Below are 23,841 nucleotides of genomic sequence, written 5' to 3' on the forward strand. Positions count from 1 at the left end.
CATTAGTGTATTGAAACATAATATCCCTTCCTCTTAATGGTCCTGTTATCACTGAAATACAAGTCACCTCTGTCTTAAATACCATAACATTATCATGTAGGCTCAACAGGCTTAATCCAAATTGTTCTTTTTGTTTTATAATACATGTAATTGGCATCACGAATCCAAGGAAATGCTACACATGCCATAGTATGCATTATCTTATTTCAATTCATCAATTAGTAAACAGGGTCAAAACTAAAAATATCACCAAAAAAAATGGAACATTGAAGAGTAATACTAAGTGATAGCCTTTTCAATACGGCGGTCTCAAATAAAATTCATGTAAATTGAAATACTATACAAGGTAAACATGCTTACCGTATTCGACGTAATAAGCGCCCAGGACGCTCTCAAAATTAGAAATAGGGGGCTCTTCTTAGAATGTTATTTTGGTGAAAAAAACAGAGTTGAAAGATAAATTTTGCGGTTAATGCTGACAGCCTGAAATGTTTATGTACGACAGATATATTTTTCCAGAATTAAATGGCCATAATTAAGGGCGCATATAACACACGAGTGCGTATTATACGCGAATAAGTCTTGTGGACATTGATCAATCGGAAGGGGTGCTTATTGGGATTGTTTACTAGACAATATCTTAGCAAATGTCGTCGTGGGCGCTTATTACGTCGAATACGGTATACCAATTTAATCCTCAAACCTACCTACCAATATTATTTTTATGAGTTTTATATAGTATGTTAAGGTGATTTTTATTTTCTAAATATAGATACTTGAGTAATCGATGCCTGCGAGCTTATCACATGAAACTGGAAACTGAGTGATGAAGACTGCTGCTAACAAAAACATGGGGCATTACTCTGTGAAGTACGTGTAAATCAAGTTTCCATCAATGCCCATAGTCAATGTGCATTTTCACCAGAAGGAACTCCTTCAAAGGTTCATTGCAATATTTGTAATATTTCATTTAATAGCGATCAGGTCCAGATTGAAAATAAATAAACACAAATTTTGTCAAAGCGACATATTTACTTGATGCATATTTCTTACCATAATTACATGTTCTCCTATTGATAGCTTCCCTTTCACCCTTGCAGTAGTGCTGTTCTAATTAATTGATTGCATCGAGGATTGATTGGTTTCAGTTTCAAACCAAGGAATCAATCTGTAATCAGTTATATCATTTGTTCGTGTTGTTTGGTACAAGAAATTACATTAACTTGTACATTACTTTACATCTGTACATGTTGAATGAAAACAAGAGTTTCACCAAAACTGAAAACCTACAAGGTCTTAAGGCGTTTCTATGGCAAGCTTTCCTACTGGTGGTAGCTCAGTGTTAAGGCTGGGACTGGTTACTCGGGTCGTGTGGGTCCTGAGTAGGACCCGGGTACCCACAGGACTACCCGGACCAGTGGTTAGTCACATGATATATTCTTTAATGACAAAAACTCAATGGTTACGGTATGAGTCACTAATGTTCCCATTTCTTTCGGACAATGCACCCATTCTTTCTGACTTTTATATGGTTGAATAAAGATAAAACTTCAGTTTATACATGACCAGATCATTTTACATGTGTATCTAAATACATTTTGCCAGGGCTAAGGTCAAACTTTTCCAAATCGGACAGTTTGTACCTATCTCTAAATATCTAAAGTGGGTACCCGGGTAGGGTCAGGTAATAAGGTGGTGGGTACTCGGGTAGTAAATTTGGACCCGTCCCAGCCCTACTCTGTATGTGTTGCAAGGTACAGCAAAATATATTTTACTCTTTTTTTATATTGTTAATTCACATAAAATATTCTGAGCAAGAATTTCTAGAAAATTTAAGAATTCTGTTCTCCATTATTATTGTTCAATAAAACATCATCTGTTGCTTTTTCAGTAAAAAGATAAAAAAAGATCAGTCTTGAAATCTTAACCATTTCCCAACACTATATCATACAGCTAACTGCATTTGACTGTATGAAAAGGACTGACAAACAGCCAATTGTATAGTTACACCTCACATCTGTGACAAAGGGCCATGAGTGGGGAATCATATATTCATAACTCCCATGAAAATCTGAGTTAGAATGGGTCTTCAGTAATCCATGCCTGTCGTAAAAGCCGACTCAGGTTCGCTGACTTGGTTGAAGCATGTCATTGTATCTCAATTGTGTAAATTGATGTTCATGATGTCAATCACTGGACTGTCTGGTCCAGACACTGATTACTTACAGACTGCTGTCATATAGCTTGAATATTGCTGCATGCAGCATTAATCAACAACCATATATTCATAAAACCACAACAGATTTCACACCAGTGATTCATAATAAGGCTCCGTGATAACTGATTGATGAAGAATGAAGGCATACCTTAAACTTACTAAACTAATAAGCCATATCAATCATTATCAGTCCGAAACAAATAGCCTGAAATAGAAAATAAGTTTCCTAACATTATGAAATTATGTCGTAATATTTTTGCCTTCTCATTGTTTAATTAAGGTGTGAAAAGGCACGAGGGATAGAATTTCCTACCAACATATAACACCAATGTTTTAAAATATATTCAGGATCTAAAACAATTAGTCAATGTCAATGGATATCACACATTAATATTAATCTGACACTCAGTCTCATTGCACTGTACAGGAATGTCACCTAGCTTACATCGTACATTTAGGTAATGTCTCATATAATTAACCAATTCATATAAATATCAAAGAAAGTGGCTTGTTATCAACGCTCGTTAATCCTAGTAATAGATATAACTGGCCGTAAGATTGCTGGTACTGCACTCAGCACCTTGCTTCTGCTGACGACTATTTGATCGGGTACAAATGTCAAAGATACACTGCAGCCGTTCGTGTACAGGGAAGTGACTGATCGACATATAATCAAGGCGACACAGGCTGCTATTCTACCATTATGGAATAAACTGAATCTGTCACCTCTGTATCTCTTATTTCTTTCTGGGTAATTTGCTCGGTCGTAGCACATTGTGTCCTCAGTCCCACGAGCTGTTTCGCAGTAAAGTCAATCATAAACTGAACCATCTTGCATGCGTTGATTGCCTGCTCCACAGGATCCTGCATATCAAAATCACACGACATTTTCACCACGACTAAGATGCAGGTAGTTCCTCAAACATATTTTCTTCTTAATTATCAATCCAAAATGTAATCAGTGCTTGAAGAAGACCATCCTTGGTGAATATTTATGCCGCAATTTGACAGCCTCGTACCAAGGAAAACAGCGGCCATATTGACGATTAACTCTCGTGTTCACGTGATCACCAACGAGATATCGAATTGTTTGCCGCGAAATTTCAGTGACAGGTGCACGTTGATACATTAAGATGTTGGACAAAACTGATTCGAAGGACAATCCGAATTTACCATGGTAACCAATGAATTTGAAATTAATCGTAGCTTTAATTGTTCGCTGCAAAGAACCGTTACACTTACTGTTACTGTAACGTTTCAACAAAACAGTGTTGTTCTGTATGGAGTCCTATTTTCGTTCAACACTGAAATGTGATGTTTTTGTCCAGAGCGGACACCGCAGTGATAGTTCATACATTATAATGTATATTTTTGGGGAAAGATAACCGTACGCCTCTCTCACACATACACACTGTTTTATTATATCTTATTAGTTAAAATGGGTCGTTTTCGCTGTATATATTTTAAGCGTGGGAAACGTTGGTTGGTCTGGATCCAAGGAATGGGTTCCTAATCTAGGTATGGTAAGGACGTGTTAAATGGGTACCGGGTACCTATCAGTAGTGGTTGTAAAGGGGTACTTGATGGGAAAAATGGATTCAACTCGTCATGACCAACCCCATTGTTGTTAGAGGCAAGCAAGATCTGTGAGCCACAGTCTTGCCTTAGTTTGATGACCAACCAAATACGGCTACGGCATGACCTCACTGTGCCCTCATGTATTGTTCTAATGTAATGCAGTCAGCTGTGGTGGAGGGTGACACAGTAAGGGTATTAGCAATAGTCTAATGTAGATAACTAAACAAATATCCGAGTTGACGTCACACTTTTAGTTCATACATGATTCAGTTATCAAACCAAAACAACAGAGCTCTGTACAGCAAAGCTGACAACCCAAGAGCTGTGCAGAATGACTGTCTTCGATCAAGTTTTTACTAGAGGCAAATTGTAGAGAGAGCTTGTGTGTTTTTCTTATGGATGTGTTACAAATTACTTATTGCCAGCTTGATTGGATTAGAAGCCAGTGTTTACCAGAGTCAAGATAACAATATAAATGCCTCAGGCATATGAAGCCAATCACATTCTGATCATGTTGCAGAACACTCTCCTACCCAGTGTTCTTCGTGGCCAGGGGGGTATGGGTGGCCCAGTTGTCTTAGGCGCCACGATTTGCTGTGCAGAGTTGCATCCCTTGGGCATGCCAGAAACCTATTACATGTATTGTGGGTTCGAATGCTCAAAAAAGTTATTTTGGGCCCTTACACAAGTTTTTGTTTAACATGTTTAACTCCTATACTCTCTCTTTCAGGGTGGAAAAATATCGTCCAAAGAAGCTCGAAGATCTAATATCACATGTTGACATAATTAACACAAGTAAGATATAATTACAAATGATTGTTTTGGACTTGTTATGACATATAAAGTGTTATATTAAATTTTATTATATTATGAAGGTGTATATGTTGTATAGTGCACTTTACCATTTTTGACTGCTCAAATGCAACCCGTGAAGATCCGGGATAGAATAGGTCTTCAGCAAACCAAAGGGCATGGATAGATGCTCATGATGTTAATCACTGGATTGACTGGTCAGTTTGGAGTCAGCATACTGTGTCTGAGTGGGGTATCCATGTTAAGCTGCGGCATGGTATCTCAGTGGACTAGCACTATAAATCGGCATCAGTCCAGACTAGTACAACATGGTACAAGCAGCCACACACATGCATGCACATCGCTATATAAGTGCAATAATCTTGGACATGATGTCAAACACCATGTCACCTCACCTGTTGTATGTTTTCATTAAGGTTGTGTTATTTGTTGTAGTTGAGAGGTTTGTGGCGGAGGAGAGACTGCCCCACCTGTTGTTTTACGGACCTCCAGGAACCGGCAAAACCAGCACCATCCTGGCCGTGGCAAAACAGATCTACTCACCCAAAGAGTTCAACTCAATGGTGCTAGAGGTAAGTGTGGCATGGGATGGTTCTCAGCCATCAACACATATATTTGTAATCTGCATCCAGCCATGTTGAGGGGCGAGGGTTGCACAGTCATCTGAGTGAGTGAGTGAGTGAGTTTGGTTTTATGCAGCTTTTAGCAATATTCCAGCAATATACTGGTGGGGAACACCAGAAATGGGCTTCACACATTGAACCCATGTAGGGAATCAAACCCGGGTCTTCGGCGTGGCGAGCAAACGCTTTAACCACAAGGCAACCCGACCACCCCCACAGTCATCTAGATGCAGCAATGCACTTTACAGAGTTGACCCTCTGGTGTGCCAGAAAACTTTCATGGGCGGTTAGAATCCTGGTTTTGACCCGTGAAGATCCAGGGTAGAATAGGTCTTCAGCAACCCATGCTTGCCATAAAAGGCAACTATGCTTGTTGTAAGAAGCGACAAACAGGATCGGATAGCCAGGCTTACTGACTTGGTTGATGCATGTCATCGCATCCGAATTGCATAGATCGATACTCATGATGTAAATCACTGGATTGTCTGGTCCAGATGCGATTATTTACAGACCACCATCATATAACTAGAATATTGAAGAGTTCTGCTTTAAACAGCAAACAAACGAACTTATGGGATTCACAAAAGTGATAAATGTTGAAGACTGTATCACTTCAGATTTTCCTCCCACATCAAGCTAAAACACCGGGATATAACTGAAATACTGTTCAAAGTGACATTAAACCAAAATCACTTTCATGTGTTTCTGTTATCTGTTCGTTGTATTGAGTCTGTTTAACGAGTTACTGAAAGCGAATACAACCCATTGTACTCCTAACCAGAGAGTGAGTGAGTGAGTTTGATTTTACGCCGCTTTTAGCATTATTCCAGCAATATCACGGCGGGGGACACCAGAAATGGGCTTCACACATTGTACCCATGTCGGGAATCGAACCCAGGTCTTCGGCGTGACGAGCGAACGCTTTAACCACTAGGCTACCCGACCGCCCCCCTAACCAGAGAAGAATCGATGGTAGACAGACACCACAAAGGCACAAATATGGCAAAAAGAAGCTTACCTAAATTTCCTTGTTCGATTTCAGTTGAGACTCCCCCTCTTACTTTTGTTCTTATAAAATATGTTAAAAAGCCCCCTTCCCTTGTCCCCATGGAGATTTCAGGTTAGAATTTGTCTCCAGGAACATAATCATCATGAGAGATGATGATGAATCGGACTCCTTGGTGGATTGTGTGTCCCGATGGCCTGGATCATTGTCTGAGCGAGCCCTATCTATATTTTAATCAGTCAGAAGACTATACCAATATGTAGCTGGAGTTCGCCTTCAAGATGATCCACATGTATCTGAGACGCCCCGTAAAGGTCAAGTCAAGTACTAGTGACAATAATCATATCTTTATTGAGATGTTGATAGCTATCTCTATTTAGACAGGCCTAAGCATGTGTGTGTGATGTTGTGTTTCAGCTGAATGCTTCAGATGACAGAGGTATTGGCATCGTCAGGAACCAGATTCTCAGCTTTGCTAGTACGAGGACTATCTTCAAGTAAATATCTCTCTACTAGACAACCAACTATTATGCTACATGACTGCAATCTCATTTAAATCACATTTTTTACTCTGTTACGAATTACGATACCTCTCTGTGTGAAGGTCTGACAACCAAGGTCATGCCGGGTGAACTTTCTTTCTAATCGGCCAGTCAGCATTGAGGCTTCATATTTTTTAATCCCCCCGGTCAAGTTTGACTTTCGCTCCGTTCACAGTTGTGTGTTTATTATTATATCTAAAACTGATAGATATTCTTTCATGAAACTTTGCACACAAAAACAGGTTGTTAAGTGGTCTTTTGCTATTTAGGGATTTTTTTATTATTATTTTTTTTTTTCATTTTTAATGTCAACCAGTTTTGAGGTTGACTCTGGTCAGACCACAAGATTGTCTGGATAGTAGGGCTTTTACAATTCACTTGTGTATTCGGTGAATCAAACTGTATTCATTCATGAATTGAATTCGTTATTTGTAGCCTCTAGAATCGAATATTTATGAATATGCAATCATGTGCATTTACATACCCTGTACATAAAAATATCCATAAAAACATATTATAAGCATTGATTTCTTAAAAAAGAACACTCTTATAATATTTAATTTGTCAGTATTGTGGTCACTGGTCATTGTCGTCATTGAGCAGATACTATTACCTAGATAAGTGTAGTATAAGAGTGTTTTTATCTTTATAATTAACAAACCATGTCAAATAATTTATCATATTATTGTTTCACTGAATATAAGAAATAATACATCAACTCCTGACTTGTAATTGTATTCGTGAATTAATATTCGTATTCGTTACCCTATATTCGTGATACAAATCGTATTCGCCTCATAGTGTATTCATTGCAGCCCTATTGGGTATCTCTAAAACTAATGGGTATTCTTTCATGAAACTTTGCACAAAAAAAACACCAGGTTGTCAACTGGTGTCTTTTGCTAATTATCGGAGTACAAGATTTGATTTTTATGAGATTGCATGACGACACACTTGTAATTCTCGTTTGAGTGACTGTTTCACGCATTAACATCAATAAAACATGCACAAGATATTTTGCACATGCATGTTTTCCACGCAATGCTTTTTCTGCTAATATCAGTACATCACAGAAATAAAAGAAACAAACCAAAGTTTACAGACGATAATGAATTTAAATGTGGAAATCTCAATTGTGAAAAATGGATCATAGATAGATCGCGCTCACAACTCCGAACAGTAATGAATAATCATCTGATTGGCTAGCCACCCGTGAAGATTTCGGGGTAGAATAGGTCTTCAGCAACCCATGCTTGCCGTAAAAAGTGACTCTGCTTGTCGTAAAAGGCGACTAACGGGATCGGGAGGTCAGGCTCGCTGACTTGGTTGATGCTTGTCATTGATCCCAATTGCGTGGATGGATGCTCATGATATTAATCACTGGATTTTCTGGTCCAGACTCGATTATTTACAGACTGCCGTCATATAGCTGCAATATTGCTGAGTGCGGCGTTAAACAGCAAACAAACAAAATCTGATTGGCTAGCAGGTTCAATCACATCAATGTCTGCATGGTGGAGCAGTTTTATTGTAGCAGTATTTAATAGGAGATACTGTAAATCTTGATATTAACGCGAACATGAATTAAATGCGAAAAATGCGAGTGGTCTTTGCTCGCATTTTTAAACATCACATTTATATCAACAATAAGACATTTTGGATAGCAAAAATACCAACTTAGACACACGCTGATGTATTCCACACCACTGTTTATTGAGCAGCGCTTGTATATAAAGTATTTAAACAATGTCATTCAAACACTAATTACATCATGTCAATTGTCACTACTGGGGTCAAGACAAGAGTTCTACTCACTTATGTCATCACTTATCACACCTGCAAGTCCAGACAGACGCCACCCTTTGTTCTTTGCGACTGGTTCAAAGGTCGACACAAGCCAGCGCGCATGTATTGTTTTTGCGAAGTACTTTACTCAGCGCTAATAAGCAGTGCTATTTGGTGTGTGATTGGATTAATGTAAGGTTAGATTAAGGTGAGGATTCTAAACATGACTGAGGACATTTTCTTTAGATAGAAATCCATTGATGCTTGAGAGGAGGGGGTGTCGCATTCTTATTGAGTTGCATTTTTGGCTAGGGTCCAGTGGTCGCATTCTTTTGGAGCCGCATTAATTTCCCGATTTACAGTATCTCTTGATCCCACTTAAGGGATGTCTTCTGTGGACGCCATTTTGGGATAAGTAGAAACTGCCTCCGTGTCTTTTAATATCACATACATCAACACTTGTTGACATAAGTTGAGTTTTTTTATCCACTCATGTTGAGACATCAAAAGACACAATGGTGAGATTCTCTATGTGCATCTCAAACAAAAATTGCAGCCATGACACGTTAAAATATGAAGTGGACTGACCCTTAGAATACAGCCAAAGCTTAAGCTCCACCCTGACTATAAATAGCCCACCAGGTGGTGGTATTTCGGTTTCGAACATTCACAATTTTAACACAACCGAGTGTCAAGAGAAGCTTTTTGAAAAGACCAAAGACCATCAAACTTCGTATCGACGTGAATGACAAACCTAGGATACCACAAATGGCTCCATACCCAGATATAATTCAATAAATTTTCTGTAGTTTTATAAAAAAATAAATCAAAATTGGTTTTTGGTCATGTTTGAGCGTCTGCCTCAATCACAGTGGGCGGAGCTTATTTAGGGTTGCGCTATAAATAGCAAAGCACATGGCCATGTGGACATGTGACACATTCAATGTGAAAGTGAACAGATTGGTTACTGGTTTGTCTGGTCTTGATTATTTGCGGGCCACTGTGATGTTTTATAACCAGTAATAACTGGAACAAAAAATATATAATTCGCTTCTTGCTGTCTTTGCTGGGCAGTTAATGGCAGACGCATACCTTGATAATGCCCTGAAAAGTAGTGTCACCCTTGTAACATGATTTATTTTAATTTTCAGATCTGGCTTTAAAATCGTTATTCTGGATGAAGCTGATGCTATGACTCGGGATGCTCAAAATGCTCTCAGGAGAGGTAGGTTACCATGGTAACTCTGATCAGTAGTGTTGATGATTTTCCAAGAAGGATGAGGGCTTTGATAATTCAAAACTTGCACCTGTGCGACCTGAAACTTTGAAATGTAACCTATGTCTTCACTTGTTACCTGTTATTGATCGTTTATTTGTTGATGTAATAAACACCAATATAAAACAGATTGCTTTTCTCATTTTTGAAAAAAAAGTGACCTTCAGTACCTTGTGTTTTGTTTGGTTTCAGTGATTGAGAAGTTCACGGAGAATACCCGGTTCTGCATCATCTGTAACTATCTGTCCAAGATCATTCCTGCCCTGCAGTCCCGGTGTACCCGCTTCCGTTTTGGTCCTCTGTCCACAGACCAGATGGTCCCCAGACTAGAACACGTTATTGCACAGGAGGGGTGAGCTTGTACCACTACAAAACTTAGTAGTTAGGTAGCAATACAATAATAGCAGGACATTATATATCTCAATGGTAAGGCAGGAGTACAAGGCACATGAATAGTAAGGTGGCAGTACAAGGCACACCAATAGTAAGGTGGCAGTACAAGGCACATCAATAGTAAGGTGGCAGTACAAGGCATGTCTGAATAGTAAGGTGGCAGTACAAGGCACATCAATAGTAAGGTGGCAGTACAAGGCATGTCTGAATAGTAAGGTGGCAGTACAAGGCACATCAATAGTAAGGTGGCAGTACAAGGCATGTCTCAATAGTAAGGTGGCAGTACAAGGCACATCAATAGTAAGGTGGCAGTACAAGGCACATCAATAGTAAGGTGGCAGTACAAGGCATATCTCAATAGTAAGGTGGCAGGACAAGGCATGTCTCAATAGTAAGGTGGCAGTACAAGGCACATCAATAGTAAGGTGGCAGTACAAGGCACATCAATAGTAAGGTGGCAGGACAAGGCACATCAATAGTAAGGTGGCAGTACAAGGCACACCAATAGTAATGTGGCAGTACAAGGCATGTCTCAATAGTAAGGTGGCAGTACAAGGCACTTCAATAGTAAGGTGGCAGTACAAGGCATGTCTCAATAGTGAGGTGGCAGTACAAGGCATGTCTGAATAGTAAGGTGGCAGTACAAGGCACTTCAATAGTGAGGTGGCAGTACAAGGCATGTCTCAATAGTGAGGTGGCAGTACAAGGCACACCAATAGTAATGTGGCAGTACAAGGCATGTCTGAATAGTAAGGTGGCAGTACAAGGCACTTCAATAGTAAGGTGGCAGTACAAGGCATGTCTCAATAGTAAGGTGGCAGTACAAGGCACTTCAATAGTAAGGTGGCAGTACAAGGCATGTCTCAATAGTAAGGTGGCAGTACAAGGCATGTATCAATAGTAAGGTGGCAGTACAAGGCACATCAATAGTAAGGTGGCAGTACAAGGCACACCAATAGTAAGGTGGCAGTACAAGGCATGTCTCAATAGTAAGGTGGCAGCACAAGGCACATCAATAGTAAGGTGGCAGCACAAGGCACATCAATAGTAAGGTGGCAGCACAAGGCACACCAATAGTAAGGTGGCAGCACAAGGCATGTCTCAATAGTAAGGTGGCAGTACAAGGCATGTCTCAATAGTAAGGTGGCAGTACAAGGCACATCAATAGTAAGGTGGCAGTACAAGGCATGTATCAATAGTAAGGTGGCAGCACAAGGCATGTCTCAATAGTAAGGTGGCAGCACAAGGCACATCAATAGTAAGGTGGCAGGACAAGGCGTGTCTCAATAGTAAGGTGGCAGCACAAGGCACACCAATAGTAAGGTGGCAGTACAAGGCATGTCTCAATAGTAAGGTGGCAGCACAAGGCATGTCTCAATAGTAAGGTGGCAGTACAAGGCATGTCTCAATAGTAAGGTGGCAGTACAAGGCACATCAATAGTAAGGTGGCAGTACAAGGCATGTATCAATAGTAAGGTGGCAGCACAAGGCATGTCTCAATAGTAAGGTGGCAGTACAAGGCATGTCTCAATAGTAAGGTGGCAGTACAAGGCACATCAATAGTAAGGTGGCAGTACAAGGCATGTATCAATAGTAAGGTGGCAGCACAAGGCATGTCTCAATAGTAAGGTGGCAGCACAAGGCACATCAATAGTAAGGTGGCAGTACAAGGCATGTCTGAATAGTAAGGTGGCAGCACAAGGCACATCAATAGTAAGGTGGCAGCACAAGGCACACCAATAGTAAGGTGGCAGTACAAGGCATGTCTCAATAGTAAGGTGGCAGCACAAGGCACATCAATAGTAAGGTGGCAGTACAAGGCATGTCTCAATAGTAAGGTGGCAGCACAAGGCACATCAATAGTAAGGTGGCAGTACAAGGCATGTCTCAATAGTAAGGTGGCAGCACAAGGCACATCAATAGTAAGGTGGCAGCACAAGGCACATCAATAGTAAGGTGGCAGCACAAGGCACATCAATAGTAAGGTGGCAGTACAAGGCATGTCTCAATAGTAAGGTGGCAGCACAAGGCACACCAATAGTAAGGTGGCAGTACAAGGCATATCTCAATAGTAAGGTGGCAGTACAAGGCATATCTCAATAGTAAGGTGGCAGCACAAGGCATGTCTCAATAGTAAGGTGGCAGCACAAGGCATGTCTCAATAGTAAGGTGGCAGTACAAGGCACATCAATAGTAAGGTGGCAGGACAAGGCATATCTCAATAGTAAGGTGGCAGTACAAGGCATGTCTCAATAGTAAGGTGGCAGTACGAGGCACATCAATAGTAAGGTGGCAGTACAAGGCACATCAATAGTAAGGTGGCAGGACAAGGCATATCTCAATAGTAAGGTGGCAGTACAAGGCATGTCTCAATAGTAAGGTGGCAGCACAAGGCACATCAATAGTAAGGTGGCAGGACAAGGCATATCTCAATAGTAAGGTGGCAGCACAAGGCATGTCTCAATAGTAAGGTGGCAGCACAAGGCACATCAATAGTAAGGTGGCAGTACAAGGCATATCTCAATAGTAAGGTGGCAGTACAAGGCATATCTCAATAGTAAGGTGGCAGCACAAGGCATATCTCAATAGTAAGGTGGCAGTACAAGGCATGTCTCAATAGTAAGGTGGCAGCACAAGGCACACCAATAGTAAGGTGGCAGTACAAGGCATATCTCAATAGTAAGGTGGCAGTACAAGGCATATCTCAATAGTAAGGTGGCAGCACAAGGCATGTCTCAATAGTAAGGTGGCAGCACAAGGCATGTCTCAATAGTAAGGTGGCAGTACAAGGCACATCAATAGTAAGGTGGCAGGACAAGGCATATCTCAATAGTAAGGTGGCAGTACAAGGCATATCTCAATAGTAAGGTGGCAGTACGAGGCACATCAATAGTAAGGTGGCAGTACAAGGCACATCAATAGTAAGGTGGCAGGACAAGGCATATCTCAATAGTAAGGTGGCAGTACAAGGCATGTCTCAATAGTAAGGTGGCAGCACAAGGCACATCAATAGTAAGGTGGCAGGACAAGGCATATCTCAATAGTAAGGTGGCAGCACAAGGCATGTCTCAATAGTAAGGTGGCAGCACAAGGCACATCAATAGTAAGGTGGCAGTACAAGGCACATCAATAGTAAGGTGGCAGCACAAGGCACATCAATAGTAAGGTGGCAGCACAAGGCACACCAATAGTAAGGTGGCAGTACAAGGCATATCTCAATAGTAAGGTGGCAGTACAAGGCATATCTCAATAGTAAGGTGGCAGGACAAGGCACATCAATAGTAAGGTGGCAGGACAAGGCACATCAATAGTAAGGTGGCAGCACAAGGCACACCAATAGTAAGGTGGCAGTACAAGGCATATCTCAATAGTAAGGTGGCAGTACAAGGCATATCTCAATAGTAAGGTGGCAGCACAAGGCATGTCTCAATAGTAAGGTGGCAGCACAAGGCATATCTCAATAGTAAGGTGGCAGCACAAGGCATGTCTCAATAGTAAGGTGGCAGTACAAGGCATGTCTCAATAGTAAGGTGGCAGCACAAGGCATATCAATAGTAAGGTGGCAGCACAAGGCACATCAATAGTAAGGTGGCAGCACAAGGCATATCAATAGTAAGGTGGCAGCACAGGGCATATCAATAGTAAGGTGGCAGTACAAGGCACATCAATAGTAAGGTGGCAGCACAAGGCATGTATCAATAGTAAGGTGGCAGTACAAGGCATGTCTCAATAGTAAGGTGGCAGTACAAGGCATGTCTCAATAGTAAGGTGGCAGCACAAGGCACATCAATAGTAAGGTGGCAGTACAAGGCATGTCTCAATAGTAAGGTGGCAGTACAAGGCACATCAATAGTAAGGTGGCAGCACAAGGCATGTCTCAATAGTAAGGTGGCAGTACAAGGCATATCTCAATAGTAAGGTGGCAGTACAAGGCATGTCTCAATAGTAAGGTGGCAGTACAAGGCATGTCTCAATAGTAAGGTGGCAGCACAAGGCACATCAATAGTAAGGTGGCAGTACAAGGCATGTCTCAATAGTAAGGTGGCAGTACAAGGCATGTCTCAATAGTAAGGTGGCAGTACAAGGCATGTCTCAATAGTAAGGTGGCAGCACAAGGCATGTCTCAATAGTAAGGTGGCAGCACAAGGCATATCTCAATAGTAAGGTGGCAGTACAAGGCATGTCTCAATAGTAAGGTGGCAGTACAAGGCATGTCTCAATAGTAAGGTGGCAGCACAAGGCACATCAATAGTAAGGTGGCAGTACAAGGCATGTCTCAATAGTAAGGTGGCAGTACAAGGCATGTCTCAATAGTAAGGTGGCAGCACAAGGCACATCAATAGTAAGGTGGCAGTACAAGGCATGTCTCAATAGTAAGGTGGCAGTACAAGGCACATCAATAGTAAGGTGGCAGTACAAGGCATATCTCAATAGTAAGGTGGCAGTACAAGGCACATCAATAGTAAGGTGGCAGTACAAGGCACATCAATAGTAAGGTGGCAGTACAAGGCATGTCTCAATAGTAAGGTGGCAGTACAAGGCACATCAATAGTAAGGTGGCAGCACAAGGCATGTCTCAATAGTAAGGTGGCAGCACAAGGCACATCAATAGTAAGGTGGCAGTACAAGGCATGTCTCAATAGTAAGGTGGCAGTACAAGGCATGTCTCAATAGTAAGGTGGCAGTACAAGGCATATCTCAATAGTAAGGTGGCAGTACAAGGCACATCAATAGTAAGGTGGCAGTACAAGGCACATCAATAGTAAGGTGGCAGTACAAGGCATGTCTCAATAGTAAGGTGGCAGTACAAGGCACATCAATAGTAAGGTGGCAGTACAAGGCATGTCTCAATAGTAAGGTGGCAGTACAAGGCATATCTCAATAGTAAGGTGGCAGTACAAGGCACATCAATAGTAAGGTGGCAGTACAAGGCACATCAATAGTAAGGTGGCAGTACAAGGCATATCTCAATAGTAAGGTGGCAGTACAAGGCACATCAATAGTAAGGTGGCAGTACAAGGCACATCAATAGTAAGGTGGCAGTACAAGGCATGTCTCAATAGTAAGGTGGCAGTACAAGGCATGTCTCAATAGTAAGGTGGCAGTACAAGGCATATCTCAATAGTAAGGTGGCAGTACAAGGCACATCAATAGTAAGGTGGCAGTACAAGGCACATCAATAGTAAGGTGGCAGTACAAGGCATGTCTGAATAGTAAGGTGGCAGTACAAGGCACATCAATAGTAAGGTGGCAGCACAAGGCATGTCTCAATAGTAAGGTGGCAGCACAAGGCACATCAATAGTAAGGTGGCAGCACAAGGCACATCAATAGTAAGGTGGCAGCACAAGGCATGTCTCAATAGTAAGGTGGCAGTACAAGGCATGTCTCAATAGTAAGGTGGCAGTACAAGGCATGTATCAATAGTAAGGTGGCAGTACAAGGCATGTCTCAATAGTAAGGTGGCAGTACAAGGCATGTCTCAATAGTAAGGTGGCAGTACAAGGCATGTCTCAATAGTAAGGTGGCAGTACAAGGCATGTCTCAATAGTAAGGTGGCAGTACAAGGCATGTCTCAATAGTAAGGTGGCAGTACAAGGCATGTCTCAATAGTAAGGTGGCAGTACAAGGCATGTCTCAATAGTAAGGTGGCAGTACAAGGCATGTCTCAATAGTAAGGTGGCAGTACAAGGCATGTCTCAATAGTAAGGTGGCAGCACAAGGCATGTCTCAATAGTAAGGTGGCAGCACAAGGCATGTCTCAATAGTAAGGTGGCAGTACAAGGCATGTATCAATAGTAAGGTGGCAGTACAAGGCACATCAATAGTAAGGTGGCAGTACAAGGCATGTCTCAATAGTAAGGTGGCAGTACAAGGCATGTATCAATAGTAAGGTGGCAGTACAAGGCATGTCTCAATAGTAAGGTGGCAGTACAAGGCATGTCTCAATAGTAAGGTGGCAGTACAAGGCATGTCTCAATAGTAAGGTGGCAGTACAAGGCATGTCTCAATAGTAAGGTGGCAGTACAAGGCATGTCTCAATAGTAAGGTGGCAGTACAAGGCATGTCTCAATAGTAAGGTGGCAGTACAAGGCACATCAATAGTAAGGTGGCAGTACAAGGCATATCTCAATAGTAAGGTGGCAGTACAAGGCATGTCTCAATAGTAAGGTGGCAGTACAAGGCACATCAATAGTAAGGTGGCAGTACAAGGCATATCTCAATAGTAAGGTTACAGTACAAGGCATGTCTCAATAGTAAGGTGGCAGTACAAGGCATGTATCAATAGTAAGGTGGCAGTACAAGGCATGTATCAATAGTAAGGTGGCAGTACAAGGCATGTCTCAATAGTAAGGTGGCAGTACAAGGCATGTATCAATAGTAAGGTGGCAGTACAAGGCATGTATCAATAGTAAGGTGGCAGTACAAGGCATGTATCAATAGTAAGGTGGCAGTACAAGGCATGTATCAATAGTAAGGTGGCAGTACAAGGCATGTATCAATAGTAAGGTGGCAGTACAAGGCATGTCTCAATAGTAAGGTGGCAGCACAAGGCATGTCTCAATAGTAAGGTGGCAGCACAAGGCACATCAATAGTAAGGTGGCAGCACAAGGCACATCAATAGTAAGGTGGCAGTACAAGGCATATCTCAATAGTAAGGTGGCAGTACAAGGCATGTCTCAATAGTAAGGTGGCAGTACAAGGCACATCAATAGTAAGGTGGCAGTACAAGGCATATCTCAATAGTAAGGTGGCAGTACAAGGCATGTCTCAATAGTAAGGTGGCAGTACAAGGCACATCAATAGTAATGTGGCGGTACAAGGCATATCTCAATAGTAAGGTGGCAGTACAAGGCGTGTCTCAATAGTAAGGTGGCAGTACAAGGCACATCAATAGTAATGTGGCGGTACAAGGCATATCTCAATAGTAAGGTGGCAGTACAAGGCATGTCTCAATAGTAAGGTGGCAGTACAAGGCATGTCTCAATAGTAAGGTGGCAGTACAAGGCATGTCTCAATAGTAATGTGGCGGTACAAGGCATGTCTCAATAGTAAGGTGGCAGCACAAGGCACATCAATAGTAAGGTGGCAGTACAAGGCATGTCTCAATAGTAAGGTGGCAGTACAAGGCATGTCTCAATAGTAAGGTGGCAGCACAAGGCACATCAATAGTAAGGTGGCAGTACAAGGCACATCAATAGTAAGGTGGCAGTACAAGGCATGTCTCAATAGTAAGGTGGCAGCACAAGGCACATCAATAGTAAGGTGGCAGCACAAGGCACATCAATAGTAAGGTGGCAGTACAAGGCATGTATCAATAGTAAGGTGGCAGTACAAGGCATGTATCAATAGTAAGGTGGCAGTACAAGGCATATCTCAATAGTAAGGTGGCAGTACAAGGCATATCTCAATAGTAAGGTGGCAGTACAAGGCATGTATCAATAGTAAGGTGGCAGTACAAGGCATATCTCAATAGTAAGGTGGCAGTACAAGGCATGTCTCAATAGTAAGGTGGCAGTACAAGGCATGTCTCAATAGTAAGGTGGCAGTACAAGGCATGTATCAATAGTAAGGTGGCAGTACAAGGCATATCTCAATAGTAAGGTGGCAGTACAAGGCATGTCTCAATAGTAAGGTGGCAGTACAAGGCATGTATCAATAGTAAGGTGGCAGCACAAGGCATATCTCAATAGTAAGGTGGCAGTACAAGGCACATCAATAGTAAGGTGGCAGTACAAGGCATGTCTCAATAGTAAGGTGGCAGTACAAGGCACATCAATAGTAAGGTGGCAGTACAAGGCATGTCTCAATAGTAAGGTGGCAGTACAAGGCACATCAATAGTAAGGTGGCAGTACAAGGCATATCTCAATAGTAAGGTGGCAGTACAAGGCACATCAATAGTAAGGTGGCAGTACAAGGCATGTCTCAATAGTAAGGTGGCAGTACAAGGCATATCTCAATAGTAAGGTGGCAGTACAAGGCATGTCTCAATAGTAAGGTGGCAGTACAAGGCATGTCTCAATAGTAAGGTGGCAGTACAAGGCACATCAATAGTAAGGTGGCAGTACAAGGCATGTCTCAATAGTAATGTGGCGGTACAAGGCATATCTCAATAGTAAGGTGGCAGTACAAGGCATGTCTCAATAGTAAGGTGGCAGTACAAGGCATGTCTCAATAGTAAGGTGGCAGTACAAGGCATGTCTCAATAGTAAGGTGGCAGTACAAGGCACATCAATAGTAATGTGGCGGTACAAGGCATGTCTCAATAGTAAGGTGGCAGCACAAGGCACTTCAATAGTAAGGTGGCAGTACAAGGCATGTCTCAATAGTAAGGTGGCAGTACAAGGCATGTCTCAATAGTAAGGTGGCAGTACAAGGCACATCAATAGTAAGGTGGCAGTACAAGGCATGTCTCAATAGTAAGGTGGCAGTACAAGGCATATCTCAATAGTAAGGTGGCAGTACAAGGCATGTCTCAATAGTAAGGTGGCAGTACAAGGCATGTCTCAATAGTAAGGTGGCAGCACAAGGCACATCAATAGTAAGGTGGCAGCACAAGGCACATCAATAGTAAGGTGGCAGTACAAGGCATGTCTCAATAGTAAGGTGGCAGGACAAGGCATGTCTCAATAGTAAGGTGGCAGTACAAGGCATGTCTCAATAGTAAGGTGGCAGTACAAGGCATGTCTCAATAGTAAGGTGGCAGTACAAGGCATGTCTCAATAGTAAGGTGGCAGTACAAGGCATGTCTCAATAGTAAGGTGGCAGCACAAGGCACATCAATAGTAAGGTGGCAGTACAAGGCATGTCTCAATAGTAAGGTGGCAGTACAAGGCATGTCTCAATAGTAAGGTGGCAGTACAAGGCACATCAATAGTAAGGTGGCAGTACAAGGCATGTCTCAATAGTAAGGTGGCAGTACAAGGCATATCTCAATAGTAAGGTGGCAGTACAAGGCATGTCTCAATAGTAAGGTGGCAGTACAAGGCATGTCTCAATAGTAAGGTGGCAGTACAAGGCATGTCTCAATAGTAAGGTGGCAGTACAAGGCATGTCTCAATAGTAAGGTGGCAGTACAAGGCACATCAATAGTAAGGTGGCAGTACAAGGCATGTCTCAATAGTAAGGTTACAGTACAAGGCATGTCTCAATAGTAAGGTGGCAGTACGAGGCACATCAATAATAAGGTGGCAGTACAAGGCACATCAATAGTAAGGTGGCAGTACAAGGCACATCAATAGTAAGGTGGCAGTACAAGGCATGTCTCAATAGTAAGGTGGCAGTACAAGGCACATCAATAGTAAGTTGGCAGTACAAGGCACATCAATAGTAAGGTGGCAGTACAAGGCATGTCTCAATAGTAAGGTGGCAGTACAAGGCATATCTCAATAGTAAGGTGGCAGTACAAGGCACATCAATAGTAAGGTGGCAGTACAAGGCATGTCTCGGTAGTAAGGTAACTTATACTCCTGTTGTGGCAAAGGATGTCTTGAGACTCAAATACGTCACAGACTGTTTAATGCCCTCAGTTGTGAGGGTTACTCTCACCTAACGAGGCAGCAGCAAGGGTACATCAGCAGGTGTGGCTCCTCATTCCAGGGGAGACTACTTGTCATGTGAGAGATCGGAGCTATGGCTGCAAGTTGTTGTCCAGCTCTTGACTGTTGAGAGTATCTCAGGATGTCAGTCAAAAGCATGCTCTATTTCCTTGCTAGTTCTTTCTCACATGCAAAACAAACTAAGAATATCTGGCTCATTATTGTTTGTTTGTTTAACACCTTATTTAAAATTGTTCCAGCTACATGACGTCGGCCTGTAAATAATTTGAGTCTTGACCAGACAACCCAGTGATTGACATGAACATTGATCTACGCAATTGATATGTGATGAAATGCATTACTCATTGACTTACTTCCCAATAATTATCACAATTTGTTTCTCCACAGCATCAAGGTGACAGAAGATGGGATGAAGGCTGTGGTTACCCTGGCAACGGGAGACATGAGGAAGTCCCTCAACATCCTGCAGGTGAGTCAAACAGAACACTACTGACGACTTTGAGACTTAGATCTTCAACAGCCCTTTCTGCTTATAGCGGCATTTGCTGCAGGAACTACTTGACTCTCAGTGGGTGGAGCTTATATGAGTGATCTGACAGGTCAGTATGACGTCATGATAACAAGCAAATTTCATTGGTTAATGCGTAAACAGGTGACATGACATGACATGTGAACACCCACCCACGTGGGTCCTTGGACAGCAAGGACATAAGTTTGTGCAATGTGGAACTCACCACTTATGGTAATAAATATACATCAAACAATTCCACGACTTTTCAACAAACGAGTAGGTCTTTGGTTTCAAAACCTTCACATCTTCATAAATATGTACAGGGCGGTCGGGTAGCCTAGTGGGTAAAGTGTTCGCTCGTCATGCCAAAGACCTGGGCCCACTTGCACAAAGCGATCTTAGCGCTACGACTATTGTAAGCCTATGTTAAAGTATGGGAGTTACGATCATCTTAGCGCTAAGATCGCTTTGTGTAAGTGGGCCCTGGGTTCTATTCCTGACAAGGGTACAATGTGTGAAGCCCAGTTCTGGTGTCCTCCGCCGTGATATTGTTGGAATATTGCTAAAAGTGGCGTAAAACCATACTCACTCACTTATAAAATGTCACTGGAATCTCCATGATTTATGTTTTAATTCCAGTCTTGTATTCTCTTTATGAGAAGGAAATACGTTTGTTGTGATAAATAAAGTGTTAATTAAAACATTCAACATAATGTGTATGATGGCACCAAACGTAATCCTGTGGTGTACGGTATATTTGCAGTTCTTGAATAACATTTCTGAAAACATCCATGGATGTCGTGATTTCAACTGTGTTTTTGACGTGTTCTTATTGCCTACACCAGGAATCTGTATGACAATGATCGAAAATCCTAATAATTGTCAAAATATTTTCAAGTGATGAAAGAGGTACACTTGTCCGAAAGTTCCTCGTGCCTCGTCACACCATGATACTTTGCGGGTCTCCGTGGCCCAGATTTTAATTTCCTGTGGATTCCTTTTGTGGCATCCATGTTTTCTTATGTGTTTCTCATCTCCAACCTTAACCAACAAGAGTGAGTGAGTGAGTTGGGTTTAATGCCGCTTTTAACAGTATTACAGTTATATCATGGCATGTCAGCTTAATGTGGGAGGAAAGCCCGAAGTGATGCAGGTCTCAGACGTTTACCAATTCGATGAAACCCACGAGCACGGGGATGGTGCTGACAAACCTAGAAACATAATTTGGGCCGAACGGGGATTCGAACCCACAATCAAAGGTTTCTGGCATGCCCAAGGGACGCAACTTAGATGACTGGAACACCCGTGCTTCCAACAAGAGAGTGGGCGGGCGAAATAAAATAGTTTTTAAAAAAAACAAGACTGTCTTTCAATGATTATGTAACTTATGATCCTTTAAAGCTTAAAACACTTGGTAACGGTCTATATATTAATTTATGACATAGATCAAGTCGCTCAGGTTCGGAAAGGAATTTCAATAAACAGCCGAAGAAAGATAAAGTTGACCTGTTTTTTTATGACTGTGCAAAGCTAGTGGTAATTTTTTTAGCAGAGTGGTGCACAGTTTCTTACAGCAGCAGGACAAATTTTTATTATTGCACACCGGAATGGAGATGCAAAACTACGGAAAATACGGAAAGCCTTACATGCTTCGAAACGATGTTCAGATAATATTCATTCACACTGGTATTCCTGTCATGTATGTGAACATGGATGTCAACATTATTTTCATCAAGATTGTCATACAATTTACAAAAACCATGCATTACATGTCGCCCGCTCCATGGATCATTCTCTCTTGAAACTACTTCGGCATGAACACATTTTTTGGCCTCAAAGCTCAAAGCAACAATGTCGCTCTCAGCTGCATTTTTCTCTTCATCCATGAAGAGCATCTCAATAATCTTTTGTGGTCAATTGATTTCAACAATGCAATACACACAGCCTCATTACAAGATTCCTTTGACGCCCTGGAGCAAGTTTGCACACTTTGCAAGTTCCCTTGTCTTCAATATGAGCAACAAACATTTTCGTGTGACGCTTAATTTGACGGGAGATGATCAGAGGAGCCTTGGTCATTTCGATTATGACATTGATGACTTTTTCATGGGAAAGTTCCAGTTCAAAATGACCTCTTCTGGCTGTCAACTCGAATCAACAAGATGGCGCCTCTCTTCCCGCCCTTGCAAGTGCAACAGAAACTTTGACAAATTCAGTGCCAATTCTTGGGATTAGTGGATCGGTGTGTCAGCCAGGTGAAGGCGAAGATGTCTGTTCACACTGGTTTTGTCAGCCACAGTTGTTAGGGAATTGTGCCCAACCAAGTTGGAGAAACTCGTCAATTTGGAAACAGTGCTACAAAGACTTTTGGACTGAGCTGAATAGACGAAGTGTTTGGAGAGATCCTAGATGCTTCAAGCAACGGATGTTATGAAAAAGAGGGTTTTATCTTGAGTCCGATCCTCGACCCCAAGTCTGCTGCAAACGTCAGTTACAAATCCCAAATTGGAATTTAAAGTTTCCCAATTCATGATAATAAATCGTATAAATCCACAACTGATGTTATGTTTGTGTAGAGGGGACTTGCATGTCAGCGATGACAGGAATCAGGAACAATAAAGAGGAAGAGGCTTTAAGTTACAACATTGAATGTAGTGTTAAAATCAAAACTTTAAAATATTCCCTTTTTTGAACAATATGTGACCCACCAGGAGAAAAGGGAGCTTATTGGTGCTGTGACATCATAAAAACGTTTGACGTCAACTTACTTGTGTGAAGATCGCCATGTGTGATGTCATGTATCTCTGAAATAAATATGAATTGAAGCTTGTGAATTGTAATTTTGTGTTCCGAAGATGCTGTAGTTTTCAAATATAATAAAAAGTTAAAATGTGATTTTTCACCCATAAGGTCTATTATCTCATGGTTGGTCACATGTAAAAAATAATTCCCAATTTGCCTGTTAAGGGCACTTAGTTTGGAATCCATAAATCCCAGTAGAATCTTGAGGCTGTTTACTCAAAGAGTCTGGACTGATCAAGGAACATCAGTTGAGCACACTTCCCCCAGTTCTGGTCGTCATAGTGACATGTCCTGTTTTGTTTCAGAGTGCGTCCATGGCGTACGAGGAAGTGACGGAAGACAACGTGTACACCTGTGTGGGGCATCCCTTGAGGAGGGACATTGAAAACATCGTCAACTGGGTCCTCAATGAAAACTTCACATCGGCATACAACAGTATCCTTGAGTGTGTTAAAATGATGGTTGCACTTGGTCGTAACTGCTGTAGACTAGAACTCTCCAGGGACTGTAAGATACAGCAAGACCTCTATGGTCCAGTGGTTGGTTGTTTTGTTGTTTAACGCCGCATTCAGCAATATTCCAGCTATATGACGACGGTCTGTAAATAATCGAGTCTGGACCAGACAATCCAGTGATCAATATCATGATCATCGATCCACGCAATTGGGATCGATGACATGTATCAACCAAGTCAGCGAGCCTGACCACCCGATCCCGTTAGTCGCCTTTTACGA

At 41.8% G+C, this 23,841-nt stretch overlaps 2 protein-coding genes across 5 annotated transcripts in view; one reads left to right on the forward strand and one right to left on the reverse strand.

Moving 5' to 3' along the window:
- Positions 1–3,254, reverse strand: part of LOC124140250 (kinase suppressor of Ras 2-like) — a 68,153-nt gene extending 64,899 nt beyond the window's left edge. For all 4 annotated transcript variants that reach the window (XM_046507706.2, XM_046507707.2, XM_046507704.2 and 1 more), the window contains exon 1: positions 2,945–3,254. In XM_046507706.2, the coding sequence (XP_046363662.1) occupies positions 2,945–3,106 (162 nt within the window). In that variant the 5' untranslated portion in view covers positions 3,107–3,254. The remainder of the gene's footprint in view (positions 1–2,944) is intronic.
- Positions 3,255–3,281: 27 nt separating this feature from the next.
- The window catches only part of LOC124140256 (replication factor C subunit 5-like), a 28,042-nt gene continuing 7,482 nt past the window's right edge, over positions 3,282–23,841 (forward strand). The window contains exons 1-8 of the mRNA XM_046507762.2: positions 3,282–3,395; positions 4,527–4,591; positions 5,045–5,181; positions 6,656–6,735; positions 9,717–9,790; positions 10,034–10,193; positions 20,182–20,263; positions 23,413–23,542. Coding sequence (XP_046363718.2) covers positions 3,352–3,395; positions 4,527–4,591; positions 5,045–5,181; positions 6,656–6,735; positions 9,717–9,790; positions 10,034–10,193; positions 20,182–20,263; positions 23,413–23,542 — 772 coding nt within the window. The 5' untranslated portion in view covers positions 3,282–3,351. The remainder of the gene's footprint in view (positions 3,396–4,526; positions 4,592–5,044; positions 5,182–6,655; positions 6,736–9,716; positions 9,791–10,033; positions 10,194–20,181; positions 20,264–23,412; positions 23,543–23,841) is intronic.

Source organism: Haliotis rufescens, unplaced genomic scaffold (assembly GCF_023055435.1).
Source record: "Haliotis rufescens isolate VD_foot unplaced genomic scaffold, xgHalRufe1.0.p SCAF_15, whole genome shotgun sequence".
NCBI classification, from domain to species: Eukaryota; Metazoa; Mollusca; class Gastropoda; order Lepetellida; family Haliotidae; genus Haliotis; species Haliotis rufescens.